Source organism: Lepidochelys kempii, chromosome 4, assembly GCF_965140265.1.
Source record: "Lepidochelys kempii isolate rLepKem1 chromosome 4, rLepKem1.hap2, whole genome shotgun sequence".
In the NCBI taxonomy this organism is placed as follows: Eukaryota; Metazoa; Chordata; order Testudines; family Cheloniidae; genus Lepidochelys; species Lepidochelys kempii.
In genome coordinates, this window is record NC_133259.1 from 58,535,859 (window position 1) to 58,555,165 (window position 19,307).

Genomic DNA, 19,307 nt, shown 5'->3' on the forward strand with positions numbered 1-19,307 from the left:
CAGATTTTCTTCACACAGTCAGTCAGTCATGGTAAGAAATATAAATCCGTGATCTCGTAGTGGTATATGCATTCATGTGCAAACAAGGGTGAAGGAATGATTCCTGCTGCTCAGTTTTATTAAATCTCTTGGACTGTTCTGTTCTACCGTATTCTCCTCTGCCTCCCCGTATACTCTTTCACTGCTCCATTGTGAGCAGTGCTACTCATTCACCTTGGAGAGTGGTGCACAAAATTTCACAGCTCTCCAGAAAGATTTCTCTAAAGTCTGCTTTCATTATCTATACAGCCTAAGAACCTCTGCCATGGACTAGGACCCCATTGTACCAGGTGCTGTACGAACACAGAACAAAGACTGTCCCTGCCCTAAGGACCTTACAATTGAAGTATAAGACCAGACAACAGATGGATACACACAGAGATGGAGAGTACAAGAAAACAATAAGACAGTATTGGTCAGCATGATAGGCAGTGGTTTCTGCATAGCAGCAGCCTAGCTGTTACTTTTTTTAATAGGCCTTGTGGTAAAGGAGAGTTTGAAGGAGGATGGCTTTGCAGATGTTTATGGGGCGCTTCTCCAAATGTGAGGGAAGCATGGAAGAAAACATGAATGTGCTTATTTGAAAATGTAAAAAGTGGGCAGTGGGCATGGCCTGATCAGAGGCAGGGTAGGCCTTTCAGTATTGAATGAGTTGATAGGTCATGAAGGGCCTTGAAAATAAGGAGGAGAGAGGGGTAACACTAAGTCTCTACTTTGGATTGTGTATCACTCAAAATTTTGATTATTTTCTTTTTGACTGATTTTTCTCTTCTCCCCCCACCCCAAAAAAAAATATAAAAGAAAAAAGAATCCTCCTGCAGTTGGAGTGCCATCAGTGCCTCTCCGGTGTCCTCAATATACAATTACTCCCTCTCATCCATACAAAATGCATAAGAACAGCCACTAAGATGATTTTACTCGACAGTCATTCTGACAAAATCCTCCTTTTCTCTTGAAATCCCTCCACTGGTACTTGTTTCTATGCAATAACAAGTTTTAAAACTTCTTGTTGCCTTGAAACCCCTGCTTAACTCTGCCCCACCCTACTTATCTGGCCGGCCTTTCTTATCTCACTGTTTCCTGCCCTATGCACTCGGACAGTGATACTGCCTCCATGTCCATTCTTCCCACAAACATTTCCAAGCTGGTCCATTATACCCTGAAGGATTTAAATGAGAACAAGTTCCTTTCTAACATGATGCCTTCAAAAATTAATCAAAATTATCTCTATGCTTCTCCTTGTTGTGCATCGGCATTTTAATAACTATCCAATCTTATTTCCTCCCAGCAGATCTGTTTTTATTACTGGCTTTGTTGTTTCATGTCTTAAACTAAGTTGTAAGATCTTTGGAACAGGGACCATATCATTTTTTTGTAATGTGGATTGGCAAGCACACTTTGGATGATGTAAAATTTTATTTTCACGGTGAAAATGTAAACTTTCCTCTTGGGGCATTTTTACCACCACCAAACTGAAAAGCTAGGCTTGTTGGTGGCAAAATTCTTCCTGGTTCCAGTTCACAGTACTTAACAATTCTGTTTTCTCAAGCAAAATGGAAGTAGGTGACTTTTTTTCTTCCAGAGCGGTTTAAGCTAAACCACACAAAGCCACTCTTAGTGTGGAATAAGTGTACTTGTGGCACCTTAGAGACTAACCAATTTATTTGAGCATGAGCTTTCGTGAGCTACAGCTCACTTCATCGGATGCATCCGATAAATAAATTGGTTAGTCTCTAAGGTGCCACAAGTACTCCTTTTCTTTTTGCGAATACAGACTAACACGGCTGTTACTCTGAAACCTGTGGAATAAGTGTGTGTCCACACAGAGAGTTATTGTGGAATAGCTAATGCACTGTAAATTCACACCCTGGCTTATTTCACAATGTCTTCCCTGTCTAAACGAGTCCTTCAAGTCTACTCCGTTCTTCAGCACCATCCAACTGTAGAAAAGCTTTTCTTACTAAAATAAAACATCATACATACCTTGCTAATTGGAGTCCAGGGAGTTCAGTATGCTGGTGAACGTGACAATGGGAATTGGGAGACCAGAGTTCAGTTTTCAGATCTGGCATTATCTTGCTGCGACACTGGGGGTGATTCATTTAACTTTAATGTGCCTCAGTTTCTCCATCTCTCAGCTGGGAATGAGTCTTTCCTTTTGAGACTGATGGCTGAAAAGTGCATTGCTTATTGAGAGTACTCTTTCCTAATACCTTTTACTAAAAGGTGGAAATAACTTGGACAAATATTTAAGGATCATGAAAACGAGGATAGGCTTGCTGGCTACTCTGATTACATTAATTTGCATAAAACACATGGCAGACCTGTGATTGGTTTATCTAGATTTCTACAGAGACTTTTATAATTGGTATGACCTAATCTGGGAAGACAGGTCAAGGGTGTTTTTAATTTGAGAGTTCAGATTTCTCTTAGATTAGGTTTATAAAGAATGTTTTAGTATAGTAAAGGCACTCTTTCTAGCTCAGTGTTCTTAGAATAAATCGTATCTGAAGACTGGATGGCTCATGGGATTGGTATCAGGACACAGTCTCTTGCCTATAAGTATAACTTAAAATCCATCTTGTGCTGGTTGTGGGTAAGGGTAAAATGAGTTGATTATTTCAGTCCATTCCCTGGAACCCTCATCTCAAAAGAATCTACCTTGGCACTTACTTGAATTTGCAGACAGAGATTAAAGATTTTATGAACAGACCGATTGAATTACCCTGTCATGTCTAGTAGTCCTTCAATGTATGTCTTCACTGCAGATTGTAATGCAAGCTTTTACTCAGGTGTTGCCTCTAACCCTCCTCCCATCCATATACACAACCCTTGCCCCAGAATTTGGTGCTTTCACATAGGCTAGTTGGCTTGTCTGGGGCTGTAGGCTAAAACCCGGATGCTGTTTTCACCTGGGTTGGTAACCTGCCCTTTTTGCAGTGAGGATGCAGACTAAATCATTTAAGTGCTGATAGTCCTCAAGTGCCTTCCCACAATTATCCCTTTGTGCCCAGAAGGACAGACTTTTTTCTGATTCCCTTTTCATACAGCAGTTCAGCTTACTATAGTGCAAAGAACTATGGGATATGTCCCTGAGACCCTATCAACACTTATGGATGAGTGTGGCACCAATGAGGACTCTGGGATGTGGCTTTTCAGTGCGGCTGCTCACACCTGTTCTAGGCTAACTTGCATGTGCAGGTGCCGATCACCCAAGTTAACTCTGCAGTGAAGACATACCCTTATAATGTGGCTGAGTTGTACTGATGAGGGAACATGCCTACCACGTATGGTACACATGCTTTGATGCATAACAAAGCATTGTCATTCTAATACCTTTCATGGGCATTACATGCACTTATATATTTGGTCCAGCTTTCTTTCTAATCTCCTGGTTTTGATGTGCAAGTTTTGAGACATTTTGTGGCTAATTTTAACTTTTTTTTCCTCCTAGGGTTGAATATGATGCCTATCGCACAGACCTAGAAGAACTTAATCTTGGTCCCCGTGATGCAAACACTCTGCCAAAGATTGAACAGTCACAGCAGCTATTCCAAGTGTATAAAGAAAAATATGACAAAATGCGCAATGATGTATCTATCAAATTGAAATTTTTGGAGGAAAATAAGGTAAACTACCACTTCACTTCCTACACTCTGTAGTGGAGTTGCTTTCTGCTAGATTCTTTCTCCCGAGATCAATATCTGATATAACAGCACATTTTCTTGAAATACAGTCTGCTTCAAAATGTAAAACAAGAAAGAGAAGTAAACTAGATTGGTTTCTTTTTGTGCTATTGGAGCATGCCTTCATGGAGTTAGAGACCTCAAGTTCCTGACTCTAAATTACTGAAGTAAAAGCATATTAGAAAGACTACTTGAACATATGAAAGTATTTCTACTGTACTTTTTCACACTTACCACGTAATAGTGATCAATACATTGATTTACTAATTGTGATCTATGATTAGATTGTGGGCTCAAAATGCAGAGCATTATTACAGTGTTTGGTAATGCCTGCGGGACGGATATGTGTAAAAGACAGCGAGGAAGGGCAGTAAAGAGATCATTTCAAAACTGATTTTCTCCTAATTAAGAATAATAATTTTGGCACCAAGATGTGTGTATTTAATCAATGTTAGATGAGGATTAGACTGAAAAACTGTAGAGATTGTTCTGCATGCCACCTTCAACACAGAAGCAAAGCTGTTCCATCCCTCAACCCAGATCTACGCAAGGGTCTGGTTCTTGGAACAGTTTCCCTTTCTCGTAGATTCTAGATAGGATTGCTTCCCTTCCTGTCTGCCTGCCCCTTTCCCTCACATACTCTCTTTCTGGTCATGCAAGAGTTTTTCTTTTTCAGGAGTGCAGGCGTCACTGTTATTCCCCACCCCACCCCACCCCACCCCTGTTCCTGTGAACTAGAAAAATAAAGGGTTCTCATGCAAACATCTTACTACTTGTTTCTAACCGACACTACTGATCTCTGCATGCCTGGGTTAGGAAGTTAATAACAGTGTCAGGATTAGGATAAAATGAAGATAGGAAAAATCAATGTTGTCAAACTTATTTCCTCTTAGATAGGTATAAAAATAGAACAGTCTTTAAAATCTAAACTGAGGCATATTAATATGTGCCTGGAATGGCTAGAGTCCTTTCCTATGACTGCAGTTACTGCAAATGCCCACAGGGAAGGGAGAGTTAGCAACCTCTATCTCCAACAACGGATGAATATTTTCAGTAGCACACCAGCTCATAGTGGAAAGCCTTGACATTGGTAACATTACCTGTTACTCTGGCACAGGCTGTTTTCTTAAACACACCAAAAAAACCCCTAAAAAAACCAACAACCCTAAAACCCTTGCAGGTCTGACTTTCCAAGAGAAAGTCGTTTGGGCCAGACGTTCAGCTGGTGTAAAACAGCTTAGCTCCACTGACCTCAATATAAGGCCTTGTTTACACTACAAAATTAAGTCGGCCTAAGTTAAGTCAATATACAGTCACTGCAGTAATTACTGTGGTGGTTCCTGTCCACACTGTGCCCCCGTGTTGGTGGTGCATGTCCTCCCCAGGAGCGTTTCCACTGACTTAAACTGTGTGGGGCACAGACAGCTGGAACTCCTCCCGCCTTTGGGCGAGCAGGCAATGTAAGTAATGCAGTATCTGCAGACACTGTGTCTCCCTAACTACATTGACCTAAATGCTATGCCTCTCGCAGAGGTGGAGTTATTAGCTCAATGTAGTGGGCAACTTACATCTGCGGGAGCTGCCTTATGTCAACCTATCTCTGTAGTGTAGCCCAAGCCTAAACCAGACAATACAAGTTAGATTAAGCCCTGAACACAATGGGAAAAGGTAGTAGAGAACAATAAACTAGTGGAGAGAGGAAAAAGGAGAACAAGTCTCAGCACATACACTTACAAAAAACACCAGTTCCCTCTGGTTTCCAGCTCTGGCTCCACTGATTCAGCTCTTCTGAGAATAAGATACTTTACTACACCAGCATCAGCATTAGGACCAGAAGTTCAGATTCCTTCAAGAACATTCATACCGATATAGCTCTGCCATCTGCAAATAAACAGCACACCAAACCCTTAACGGGCCAGATCATCAGCTGTTGAAAATCAGTGTTATCGGAGTTTTTCCTGTTAATATCAGATGAGCACCTAGCCCATTAAGTGTCTGATACATTATTTGCAAATGAAAGAACTATGCTATAGTTTATGTTCTTGAAGCAATCAGATGCTCAGATCCCAACGTTAATGCAGATACTAAACTGTTAGTTCTCAGAAGAGCTGAACTTTCAGTGTATGCTGATCTGGAAACTGGAGATAAATGTTTGTTTCTGCAAACTAGTGCACTGAGATAATTTTCTTTCATTGTTTCCTGTTACGTCTTTGATTAAGGGCTTAATGTAATGGATATAGTTTGGCTTTTTGCTTTTTTTTTTCTCGTTGAAATTATTTAAGTTTTATAGGGGAGCTATTGATGTATGACTTTAAAAACAGCTGAAGGTAGCCCTTGTTAAAATTTTTCCTTTGAACTTTTGCATTTTTATACCCATATCAAATTGCAATTTTCATGGTTGTGTAAATGCAAGTTGCATAAACACACCACACGTGCAGTTTAACAAACACAGCCAATCTAATGTGGAGTTGGAATAATCTTGAGATTTAATTGACCCACAAGAGTCCATTTACTGGCACCTTGTTTTTTTATGAAACGGAATATTGCAGAGACCCCCTAATGAATTCTTCCTTTGGGGAGTCTTGATTAACAGCAGAATTATATTGGCAGTTGCAGCCTGCAGTCCCCAAATCTGTCCCCACAAGCCGCTGATTCCTGCTACTATAGTAAGGGGGACAAATAACTCAATAGGGCTGAGAACTGTGGAGGAAACTGCAAACAGCCTTTGGATTGGAAATAGGGAAGAAGAGAATTGCCTTGTGATACCTTGTAGTTAACCCTGCACTGGAGCCGGGAGACTTGCAATCTGTTAAGGAAGCCCTATTCTGTTCTGCAGTAAAAAGGCCAAAGTAATTTCTGGGCTTGTATGGGTTGGATAGGATTTGGGGTTGGGGGAAGGAGACTCCTTCATTGACTAAATACAACCTCTATACAGGGAATACATCCTTACCTCCTGGACACAAGATCTAGTACCAGAATTTGAGCTCCAGTGCTTCCTACGTAGTAGATATTTTGTTCTTATGATAGTTCGAGTTGTACATTTTTTTTCTTACTAGCATAGTACACAGTTCCTGAGTTCTGTACTGCTGCCATAAAAATAAACATTTATACATAAATAGCTATTTAAACACTAAAACAGCAGCACTGTATTTTAAATTTAACTGAGGTAATCTCTAAAAAAAAAATTTAGTTTTAGAAAATATGTGCTAATAAGGTTTTTTTTTGAAAATTAGTGAAATCTTTCTGTACGTTTTCAACAAATATAAGTGGAATTTGCACATAGATTTAAGGACTAATGGTTTGGCTCAAAATGGACAATTTCCTACATAAATTGTAAAATCTGGCAATCGGTCTTGATTTATCTTGAGCTTTGAGAGAGGTTTGGCTCAAGGCTTTTTATGTTTAAAAAGGGATTTTTAAAAACTGCTCTTGTGTGCTTAGTAGTCTTAGCACTGTTGGGTATTTCTCAACTACATGGCATTGGAAGCTTCAAAATATTTACTCTAGGACTTTTATAGCTACCATTCGAAAATGGAGGCCTCTAGGGTACCTTTCATAATCAAAACAGCCATAATGAGATGTCATTTTAAATACATCTTTAGGCCCATCTCCTAACATCGTCTTTGTTTTCTAAATCTACTATCTCTCTATGGGGTCATTGAAAAGAAGCCAAAACAGGATTACGGCTACTTGCTGTGATAGGAATCCATTTTTCCAGCCTGTAGCTTTGTCTGTATATAATTCCTCGTTTCCTTCATTTTTATGTAACGACTCTTATTTCTTGTTGTGCTTCCTGGGATTTAATGGAAGGTTCCTAAATCACAGAGCATATAAGAATGGTACTCTTCCAATGAATCCATCTTAAATCACCACTCTCCTTTCATGTCAATCTGTGCGGATGGGATTTTTATCAGGAAAAACAAAGGAGCTTCTGCTGCAACTAGTACGTGTCCTGTATGTGATACTGGAAAATGTAATGTTACTAGTATTTCACCGGAATAGAACTTGAGGCTAAAATAGTACTTTGAGCTCGACACAGAATAAATTTGGTAGCCCTGAAGAACAAAGTTTGAAGAAATGTTCTTGAAATCCAGAGAGATTACTGCACTCTAATTCGATTTCCTTTTGATTTAAATGGTAACCTATGTCTTTTAGGTTATTTTCCCATTGTAGTTATGAAAGCTGAGACATCATTAAACCTGTCTTACCAAAGGAACATTTGGGTGTCACTAGAACTCTAACAGATTTTACAACTAGTCAAACTATGACTCAGTCTGTATCTGTCCCAGAGTAAGGCTGTAAGAGAATCTTTGCTACCCCATTGCTTCACTTGTTAGCTCAGGATACCATATAGGAGACTAAGAACAACTGCAGAACTTTCAAATGCTAAGATGATGGAACAGTCTGCATAATACTATTATCAAATAGTTGCAAAGACATGGTTACATGCTGCTTTGGTAAGCCCCTTATTAATTGGAGTATGCCATTTCCTGTCTTCTCTTTATACCACAAGAGAAGTGCCACTCTTTAATTGAAGAAGAGAAGATTAAAATAAAGGGGGATCACTGAAAAAGCGATAGTCCATACTGGCCTAATATTTTGGGTCATTGCCTTGTAAAGAGCCTGCTTGGCATGCATCTTTGGTTTGGAAAGCCTTCATTCATATGCCAGACTTATTGCATGTGAAGAAAATTCTAAAAATACAGTATGAGCAATGTTATCAAATGCAGTAGGAACATTAAGCTGTATTAGTACATCTATAGCTCTAGAATAGACATGAATCAATACATTTCTGACTTAATATAGTTGGTCTTGGTGCTGAAATAAATTATACATTTTTTTAATTCTAGAACTTTTTTTTCTCCTTTTAAGAGCCTTAACTATTCAAAATGCTGAAGTGGTAAAATCTTAACTCAAAGCAGTCTGAAGGAAGCAGTCTTACATTCATATGGGTAAAAACATGTTCACACCTATTACAGAAGCCCTTATAGGGAGGGCACTCAAACAACCAAATGGTGTCTGGCCTTGTCTGTTTAGATTGTAAATTCTTTGGGGCTGTCCCTTATGTGTTTGTAGGGCCTTGAACAGTGTAGCCATGGTATCAGTAGTGCTTCTAGGCAGTAATATGATGACAATAATCGTGCAGTATTGTTACACCATTCAATAGCCATATGATTATAATAAACAATCCTAGTATTTGTGGTTCCAGATTAGATTTAATGGATTTTTTTTAAAAATACATTTTTTCCTTTCTTCCGTGTCTCACCCCCCCCATGCTCACCCCCCCCCCATGCTCACCCCTCCTCCCCTGTATCACTACTGGGCAGAATTAGAGTTGTTTTGGTGGCCTGCCCTTAACATATTTGGATTTTTTCTAAGTTTAAACTTAATTCTGAATGTCTTAGATTTTTAACATTTGGTTTGGGGATAATGACCTTATTGTAATGTATTTTACCCAGAGTTTATTCATATGAATTCTCAACTTAATGCCATTTTAACTTAGTTTTTTTGTCTTGGAATTTGCTTGTTTTTTAATTAAAAAGTTTGAACACGTACACTAAACTAGAAATGCAAAGAGAATGCTACCATATGATAGTTCTATAAAGTAGAAGATATATAGTATCAGCCTTAAACTTTATTTAACTTTTAGGAGCTGCATCACTGGTATGCTCTAGCTGCTTTAGCCACTCCAGAGCAGCACAAATCATCCAGATTATACTGGCCAGTTGAGATGGATTTTGTAGCTGCTTTGCAGTGATAGAGCACTGCAAAGGAGGCAGTGTACACCCAAGTTTTCCTCCTCATCCATCATGTTCCCCAGCACATGCATGCCCAACAGTACATGCACACCAGATTTGTCCTTCAAGTTGCGTAAATCTAGTGCAAAGGGTAGCTTTTATTTTAAATAAATATTTAGAATTAATGGTCACTTTTTGCCATTATCCTAACTAAATGTTTATCTGTTAGCACAGACAGAAAAATAAAATATTCTCCTTCAGAGAAACTCAAATTGTCATCTTTCAAAATAGTTGCCATCTCCCGATTGTTTCAAATGAGTGATGCCAAGCTGCCCTCAAGGACGATGGTAGTGCCCAATGCTTTCAAAGGCAGTGAGAAACAATGTGAGGATCAGGTGAGTGGAAGCGGTGGCCATTGTTGCTAAGGGCAGCCTGCATCTTCAGTCCCACTGAAAACAATGAGAGATGGTGGCCATTTTGGTAACAGCTGCCTGTGGCCTCTGTTGCACTAGAAGCCATAGAAGATGGCTGCCATTTTGAAATAGGTTCTTTGTGGCATTCTGAAGAACGTGATTTATCAGCCTCTGCTGAAGGTGAAACTTTCAATTATGAAAAAGAGCAGCAAAAAATGACCGTTAATCCTAATTTTTTCCAGATATATCTTATATACAAGATTTCAGTGAGGTTTTTGTTGTTTGGGAGGTGTGAAAAAGAAAAGAGATGGCTCATTATTAAAATCATTAGAAGCAAAAAGACTGACCCAATGTGATAAATTTCTGAAAGGACCAATTCTTAATTTACCACTGGATCGATCGGTCTTCAGCTGTCATTAAGACTGTGCTGATTGCAACACGTCCGCCATTCCTCTCGCACTGTTGCCTTTCTTCTCCACGTTCGTCCAAAACGTTTAACAATGTCATCTTCCCATCTTCTTGGAGGCCAACCAGGATCGCATCTTATCCTTTTCTTCTCCTCCATCAGATGGTTTAACATTTCCTCCCTCACCAGCGACCTACAATTGTAAGTACACACAGCGAGGGTTGTCCTTTTCCATGTTGATCTAGCACCTGACATTTTTAGCAACCTCTCGTTGCTCAATTTCCGCTCCACCACCTAAAACCCATTTGCTCGTGTTGTTTTAGCTGTTAACTTCAAGCCATCCCACTGGCTAGGCAGGCAGGCAGGCATGCGTACCTCCTCAAGCTTAGTTAGCCTTCAGCCTCTAAGGAGAAGGAAAAGCGCTCTTTCCTCTGAGAAAGCAATCCCCTTCCCTGGATTGGATAGTCAGACACCTTTGTAGCATGGTTAGACCTACCAGGGCATACGCTCTGCTACCATAGCTGTCAGACGGCCAGGGTCACCGCTGCGCCATGGTGAGGCTCTGAGGTAGGATTTTGCAGCGGATTATTAATTTAAATTCCTAAATTTATGGATTTATGTGTAGATATTTGGAATAAGTGCTGTAGTTTGGGGGGAGGGTGGTATGATGCATTTTTGATACATAAAATGAGGTGTGAATCCCTGCTACAAGTGTAAAACTCAGCCTTAACTTTGGAGTCATGACTGTTGCCTCTATAACATCCTTATTTTGATGCCATGAGGCAGTACTTCTGCAGCCCACAATGGGAAGCCAGAGCTTTCCAGTAGGTTCTGGTAGTTCATAGAACCTGGGGTACTTCATCCTAGGAGAGTGACTCTGTATAGACAGCACCCTCAAAGCACTGTAACTTACTGGTAAAGTAGCCTTTCTTTATTCTCCTGTTTAACAGAGTGCCCCTGACCCTTTTAACAAACGCCGTCCTTTCCCCCTCGCCCTTCACGTAACTCACTGTCATCTGATAGTGCAGATTCAGAAATGGAAGCGTGTCCACCTTTGTGATTAGAAACTGTCAAATTAAACTGATATTGGTCAGTTTGAAGTGGTCAGTGGAGGGGAACCTGCATTTTAAGACTGTATAGATGTGGTCATTTTTCACTTGCATCAAGCATTTCCAATACAATACACAGGAAAATCAAGAGAACATACTAGGAATTAAAACAAAACAGTGTGGCCCTGAAACTAATTTCTGTTACTCTGGATTTATCCAGGTCTAACTTCATAGAATGTATTTGACATCAGTATAATTTAGAAAGAATCTGTAGTAGAACTTTATAAAGATACTTAAATTCAGTAAACATGGTTGCCTGTTTTTTAAACAAGGATAATGTACAGATTTGTGCCACTGAACGATTTTTGGAATTTCATAACATTTATGAAAAGATTGAGAGATCTTCCACTTACTAATTAATTTAAGTACTTGGATTTATAGCCCAGATGACTCTCTTTATTTTCTAATCTTGGTTCCATAAGCTCCTTACAAATTATCTAAACAAACCATGGTACAGAACACATGGTAAACAGAAACCCATCCAGCCCAAATACTCAGCCCAGGCAATATCAAACAAGTCTAAGTAGGTGGACAATATTGAAGGAGACTAGATGATGGTCAGAGGGGAATCTCAATGGAGAGGTTAGAGTTGGAATAGTGTATAGTGAAGACCAGACAGAGTAAGTGAGTGGAAGAGTTGATCCAGGATTTTAGCTCAGATGACATTAAGACAGTGAGGCAAGCAGATCATCACTGAAGTCATGTTGGTGAAGGAATTGTGACACAAGGAAGAGGAAAATGAAGTCGAATCAGATGAAAGTGACTGGGAAGAAGTAGACCATAGTTAGATGGAGTGTTTAATAGAGGAGTGAGATAAAGAACTGGGGCATTGGAAGTGACAAAATGGGAGACTCACCCTTTTTGGTTTGTCTCATCTCTTGCAAAGACAGACTTGGTGTTGCAGACTTTCACTGGGCAATTCTCCCTTTTGGTATACTTTTAAAATATTAGGTTAGGAGTGTGGGTCTGCACAAGATGCCTATGATCCCACACCTGCTTCAGACTTTTGCATAGAAGTGTCTTCAGTTGCTGATAAGCAAACGAATGGGCTTAAGGACAAACATTCATTTGTTCCTGAATTTCTTCACTTCTGTGAGGTAAAAGCAAGCTGTCCTATTGAGATGAGATTTTCATTTGTCTGTTGCATTTTGTCTGGAATCATGTAGCCAATGATTGAAAACAAGGATCTCAAGTATTTTAAACTTGTATCAATATAACCTTGTTGCACAATATAACAAACAATCCTGGTTCAATTATATGATACAGCGGGAGGTTATATAGGGAACAATCCTGCACTGGCAGGGAGCTGGGCTGGATTACCTAACAGCACTCTGATGGAAAAAGACCTATGATTCAAATGAAGCAGAATACATCAGAAAAGTGACTTTTTGTTTCCTCAAGGTCACATAAATAAGATAGTTTCAGAGTAGCAGCCGTGTTAGTCTGTATTCGCAAAAAGAAAAGGAGTACTTGTGGCACCTTAGAGACTAACCAGTTTATTTGAGCATAAGCTTTCAAGCTGTAGCTCACAAAAGCTTATGCTCAAATAAACTGGTTAGTCTCTAAGGTGCCACAAGTACTCCTTTTCTTTATGCAAAAACAAGATAGGCACTTTAAAAATGAGTTGCTATGTATATTATCTCTGAGGGGACAAATGTCACTGGCGAGTGGATTTGGTCCACCAGCATTTATAAATTGCACACAGATTTGACATCTTTAATGAATTGTTAGCCTATCTATGCAAGTATTTAGTTTGATTATCATTATGCTACTTAGTGGATTGCTTGCTGGCACAGTGACTAGTCACATCCTACCTAGTGAGTAGATGGACTACCTAGTGTTTCAAAAGCAAGATGACAGGTCCTGGGCAAAATGCGTATATTATGGGGTGAACATTTATTGGGAGAAGAAATAGTTGTAATATATGCTTTTGTGATGATAACTGAGACCAGCAGTGTCCATTCAGAAAGGGCTGCTCACTACACTACATGACAAATTAAGGGCCTGACTATACTAATCTGTCATGTTAGGCTGTAACCCTATTCCCTAGAAATGTTTTGTGAACATATTCCTGTTCGCATTGTATATGTTAGACACTCTTATCCATACACTGGTGGTGTTAGATGTAATATGTATGGGTCTTAAGTGACCTAGGGGGAGATTTTCAAAGGCACACATGACAGTTAAGTTCCTGACTGCTGTGTGCCTTTGAAAATCTCCCCCTTAGTGTCAGCTCAGTCATTGAGGAACAACAGGGCCTCTTAAATTACAAGTGAAGCTGAATTTGGTCTTTGCCTATTCCCTAGTATATCACAGATTCAGCAATCAGTTCAGTGCTATTGCCATTTTTGTTTTTAGAGGAGCCCCAAACTAGAGTAGCATGATTGTTGCATGTCAGAATTTAGTTGCATTGGTAGGATGTGTGAGGAATCTTGCTTTTGCTAGGCCTAGCTGTAACAGGTTGTAGTCCGATTGTCACAAGCACTAAACCCATGTCTTCATGATTTATTTTGAGAAAAATTGGTAGCTCTCGGGAACTAATAAAGCTTATATATATTCTCACTTGCCAAATCTTTTATCATTTATTGCAAAAAGTGTTGCAGTGTGGGTTGAATTTCTTATAATACCTAAATGAGAGAGAGTATTTCAGACATCAACAAATATAGTTGCCTCCTAATAGGAGAGAATGTAAGCCTCTTGCTAATGTTAAAGACTTTATAAGCATATCTGTATGCTGCTTTCTGCATGAAAATAAAGTAAGAGGTAAATACAAGAACGTGTTCAGACATATTTAGAATAAATGGCTGCAGAGTGTAAACTTACATTTTACAGCGCTCTAACTTGCTGGCTTAGGGGTCTGAAAAATCACCCCCTTGAGCGCAGCAAATCTGAGTGCTTTAAAGCGCTAGTGTAGACAGGCTCCAAACGCTGGAAGCCGCGCTCCCAGCATTTGGGGCTAATCCCCTCGTGGAGGTGGATTACCAGGAGCGCTGGGAGAGCGCTCTCGCACTTCAAAGTGCTGCCACAGGAGCGTTCCCGCCACAGCGCTTTGAAGTTTCCAGTGTAGTCATGCCCTTAAACAAATACTCTCTCTTATATTACCTTAGTTTTCATTTCAATCTTGAAGTGGGGAATTGAATTGTTTTGAATTAATAGACCCTAATGACCCTCAGATAGTATCACAAAAGGTTGGATTTTTGTATAAAATGTTAAATGTGTATTGAATAACTCTTCTCCGTTAGTTTAGAGTACGAATTTTTGAATTCGTACATCCAATAAATCTCTTATGTCTAAAGCCTCAAGTGTCAATCAAGTGCCTCTTCATCTTTAACTCCCTCTGTCCTTGTCCACAGGTTAAAGTATTGCACAATCAGCTTGTTCTGTTCCACAATGCCGTTGCCGCATACTTCTCTGGGAATCAGAAGCAGCTTGAACAGACACTTAAACAGTTCCACATCAAATTGAAAACTCCTGGAGTAGATGCTCCATCCTGGCTTGAAGAACAGTGATCAAACCAGAAAAGAAGAGCATTGTTTAACCTAGAATCTGTACATCTGATAAAAATTAAGAGGTTGGGGTAGAAGGACTGTTGCAGTGATTCTTGCACAAACAGCTTTAATTTTTCCCCTTTTGTAATACTGTAATTGAATATGGTGGCAGGGTCGTGGCTTTCAGGTGCCCAAGCATAATTTCTGTCATTTCAGATTTTCAGTACTCCTTTTGTATGTGAGGGTTGATGGCTATTTCTGTAGTTAAACAAAAAATATAGATTTGCACTGTTGTGGTTTCTGGTCATTGTGGTGGCTAGTCAAAATATTTCCAAAGGGAGGTTTACATGATTTGTACCAACATCTGATATTTTATATATGAATATATTAAACATCTTTAATGAATCATTTTCATGTAATTGTGTTTTAAAAAGGAGAGTAAAAAGAATATTTTTCAGAGTAATAATATAAGGCCTTCATGCAGTACCTGCACAGAGGCAACAGCTGTAATAGACGGCTGATTGACTCACGAAATTGCAGCAAATACCTTTTTAGAAGGTAGGTCTTTATCTATCCATTGTATATTTAAAAACAAAAACTCTAAAGAAGCGAGAATCACTGTCAGTCTGAGGCTTCTAAGCACACATTTTAGCTTTGCACCAAGTGGCTAGCTAGGTGAATCCAACCACTTACCATACTAATTCCATTTTTAAATGTTACTTTCTGCATGAAACAAATACCATACTAGCCTTAAATCACAGATATGTGCCTTTTCATAAGATACTTTTCAACCAGTGTACATAATCCACAAGAGAGCCCTTTCTGTCTCTGTTCCCAACAAAGGAAAGAATACTACATAATGCTATATTTCTTTCTACACTTTAGAATAAGATAAAACTTTGGTTAACATTGATGGATTGTGATCCTTATTTGAGAGAAAAATAGGGCCAGTATGATTAACTGCAGAGCATACTTCAGCACCAGGGATAATGTGGCTGATATTTGTAGGTTTCATTTCTCCATCAGTAGTGTAATCCTTATTAAATGTAACTATATATGTTAATTTTATCATAGGCATTTTAAAGTCAGTATATGTGAGCGTTCTCATTTGCACATGTTCCATTGCTTTATGTTCTATTAAGTAAAATGAAGTACTTAAGGACTATTATTTACAACTTATGTGGACGGTATGATTTATGTACTATATGTTCGTGTCTTTCAGCTGATGTTTCTTAAAAGTTTGTTTTCAGTGCTTAACACAATAATGTAACTATAAATCAAACATATTTACGTCATTCCTCATTAGATTCATAGTCTGGCAGAGCCGTGTTTATTTTTGTATTCTGTCAGATTTTCTCTTGTAATCATTCCTTTTACATTTCCCCAGAATGTACCTCCATTGTGAATTTTTTATTCATATTAAAGGTGTTTGCTGCAGTACCTTTTTCTCTGTCGATAACTACAGATAGAATTCTGCTGTAATTCTCTGCAGCAAAAGCTCAGAGAACCACCAGGTGAACCCTTCCGTTTCAGTAAATGAACACTGGGAGTATGGTAACGGTTTTATAACCTGCCACAGGGCGAGTTGACATTATATGCAAGTTAAAACCCAGTGCAAAAAAAAAATCTACTTGTGAATAAATGTCAGTGATTTTATGCTGAAGCCACTTAAAAATGTGAGTGATAGCAGTGATACTATTATTAAGCATGAATGCACATCACTGCTGTTGTCGTGGATTCCTTGTTCATAATTACTGTTTTGCACGGCTTCAGTCGTGCCAGAATACTCTGCAACGCCATCCTAGTACTTTTGAATGACATTCCAGTACTTCTGGTACTATCACTTATCCATGATAGTACTGGAAGTGTATTCCAGTGCTTCCTTCTTTTTGGGACTGGAGCACTTTTGCTATAAAGTCCACGACCTCTAACAGCATTGGATTTGTGTGTGAGTGTGACTGTGCAGGAGAAGTGTCTTTTGCAAATAGCCATGTGACTGCACAGGAGACTCATTGAGGGCAGAGAGAGAGCAGAGACATGAAGGTTGTAGACTCCTACGCTGGTACTTGAATGCCAGCTATGAGGGCAGTAAAGGAAAAATAATTCTTCTAAAATACACCTCTCAGTATATCTCCCTCACCTGAATTGGATTTTTAAGGCTGAAACTTGTACTGCATCAGCATAACCCTGGCCTGGGAGGAAATAACTGGGCAGAAATGGTGAGTGCAAACTCTGTTTAAATTCCTGTTCTTTATCTTGCCTCCGAAGGCAAGACCATTAACTGCTAGTATTGCTGTTAGTTGTGCTTGGATATTGAATTGCTAGATAAGACATTCCAAATATTACATCAGTATTAATTTTACTTTCTTCCTGCACTCCCTTAACTCATTCTATGTATTACTCATGGAATGTTTGGTTTCAGAGTAACAGCCATGTTAATCTGTCTTTGCAAAAAGAAAAGGAGTACTTGTGGCACCTTAGAGACTAACCAATTTATTTGAGCATGAGCTTTCGTGAGCTACAGCTCACTTCATCGGATGCATACCATGGAAACTGCAGAAGACATTATATACACACAGACCATGAAACAATACCTCCTCCCACCCCACTGTCCTGCTGGTAATAGCTTATCTAAAGTGATCATCAAGTTGGGCCATTTCCAGCACAAATCCAGGTTTTCTCACCCTCCGCCCGCCCCCCCGCCCCCCAAACTCACTCTCCTGCTGGTAATAGCCCATCCAAAGTGACCACTCTCTTCACAATGTGTATGATAATCAAGGTGGGCCATTTCCTACTCATGGAATGGGTCACGAAGCTGATGTGTTTTGTATTCAAAACTAATATTTACAGCCCAACTAATTCTAATTCTTCTGATAAGAGAGTTTCCTATAGGTGTATCTTGCTGATTGTTTTCTTAATACTTGCATTTGGCATTCCATACTCTTATTTATCCAGGCGTTCAGATACTAGAGTTATAGGAGCTAATAAGTACCTATATAGATGCTTTCAGAGTAGCAGCCGTGTTAGTCTGTATTCGCAAAAAGAACAGGAGTACTTGTGGCACCTTAGAGACTAACCAATTTATTTGAGCATAAGCTTTCGTGAGCTACACTGCTCAAATAAATTGGTTAGTCTCTAAGGTGCCACTAGTACTCCTTATATAGATGCTGTACACCTCTGTGGCTATGTCTACACTACAAAATTGTCAACCTAATTTATGTCAGCATACAGTCACCACAGTTATTAAATTGTGCACAACCTCACCAGGAGTGCTTGTATTGATTGTATTGTCTGTCAGTGTGGGGCATTGTGGGACAGCTCCTGAAAGCCAGTAATAGCTGACATGAGCAATTCCATGTCTAAGGTGGCACTGCATGTCCAAGGTGGCACTAATTACATTGACCGTGACTCTGCTGCTTGGGGAGATGGTGTCACTGAATTGGCGTACAGAGGCACTTATATCCCCTGGAGCCAAATTTAAGCAAAGACTCCTCCACAGCTAGTTTGATGCAAGGTGGCTTAAGTTGATTTAACTGTGTAACGTAGACCAGGCCTAAGGGCATGGCTACACTTGCAGATGTAGAGGACTTTGAGTTAAACCCACACTTGGAGAGCGCAGTAGGGAAGGTGCTGCAGTCTGTCCACACTGACAGCTGCAAGCGCACTGGCGTGCCCCTGCAGCAGCATTGGAAGCGGTGCATTATGGGCAGCTATCCCACAGAGCACCTCTTCCACAAGCCACAGCACCAGAAGGGGGTAGGGGGTGCCAGGCATTCTGGGTCCTGTCGCAACACCCCGTGATTCATCAGTTCGCATCCCAGCAATCCCTGTGCTTCCATCCATATTTGGTGTACTTTCAACATTTTTTGTACTGCGCGCTCTGTCTTCCCTTTCGGTCTGCAGGAATGGAGCCCAAACTGCTGAGCAGTATGCTGACGAGTCTCGCCAGCACGTCACATTTGGCAGTCGAGTTATTCCTTATGATCCAAAGTGACAATGAGGACTCCGACTATATCGACTCTAGTAACGCATATGACACGAGTTCGCTTGTGGCATTCATGGACATGCTCACCACTGGAACGCCACTTTTGAGCTCGGGAAACAAGCACTGAGTGGTGGGATCACATCATCATGCAAGTCTGGGATGACGAGCAATGGCTGCAGAACTTTCGGATGAGAAAAGTCACTTTCATGGGACTGTGTGGTGAGCTCGATTCCACCCTGTGGTGCAAGGACATGAGATTGAGAGCTGCCCTGACGGTGGAGAAGCGGGTGGCTATTGCAATCTGGAAGCTGGTAACTCCAGACAGCTACCAATCAGTCACTAATCAGTTTGGAGTGGGAAAGTTGACTGTTGGAATCGTGTTGATGCAAGTTTGCAGGGCCATTAATCGCATCCTGCTCAGAAGAACCAGGTCTGGGTAATGT

At 40.0% G+C, this 19,307-nt stretch overlaps 1 protein-coding gene across 10 annotated transcripts in view; it reads left to right on the top strand.

The window, feature by feature from the left end:
* The window catches only part of ARFIP1 (ARF interacting protein 1), an 89,412-nt gene extending 74,114 nt beyond the window's left edge, over positions 1–15,298 (top strand). For 8 of the 10 annotated variants that reach the window (XM_073341364.1, XM_073341366.1, XM_073341365.1 and 5 more), the window contains 2 exons: positions 3,494–3,668; positions 14,745–15,298. In XM_073341364.1, coding sequence (XP_073197465.1) covers positions 3,494–3,668; positions 14,745–14,900 — 331 coding nt within the window. In that variant the 3' untranslated portion in view covers positions 14,901–15,298. The other 2 variants (XM_073341370.1, XM_073341369.1) reach the window with 2 other exon arrangements.
* The last annotated feature ends 4,009 nt before the right edge of the window (positions 15,299–19,307 follow it).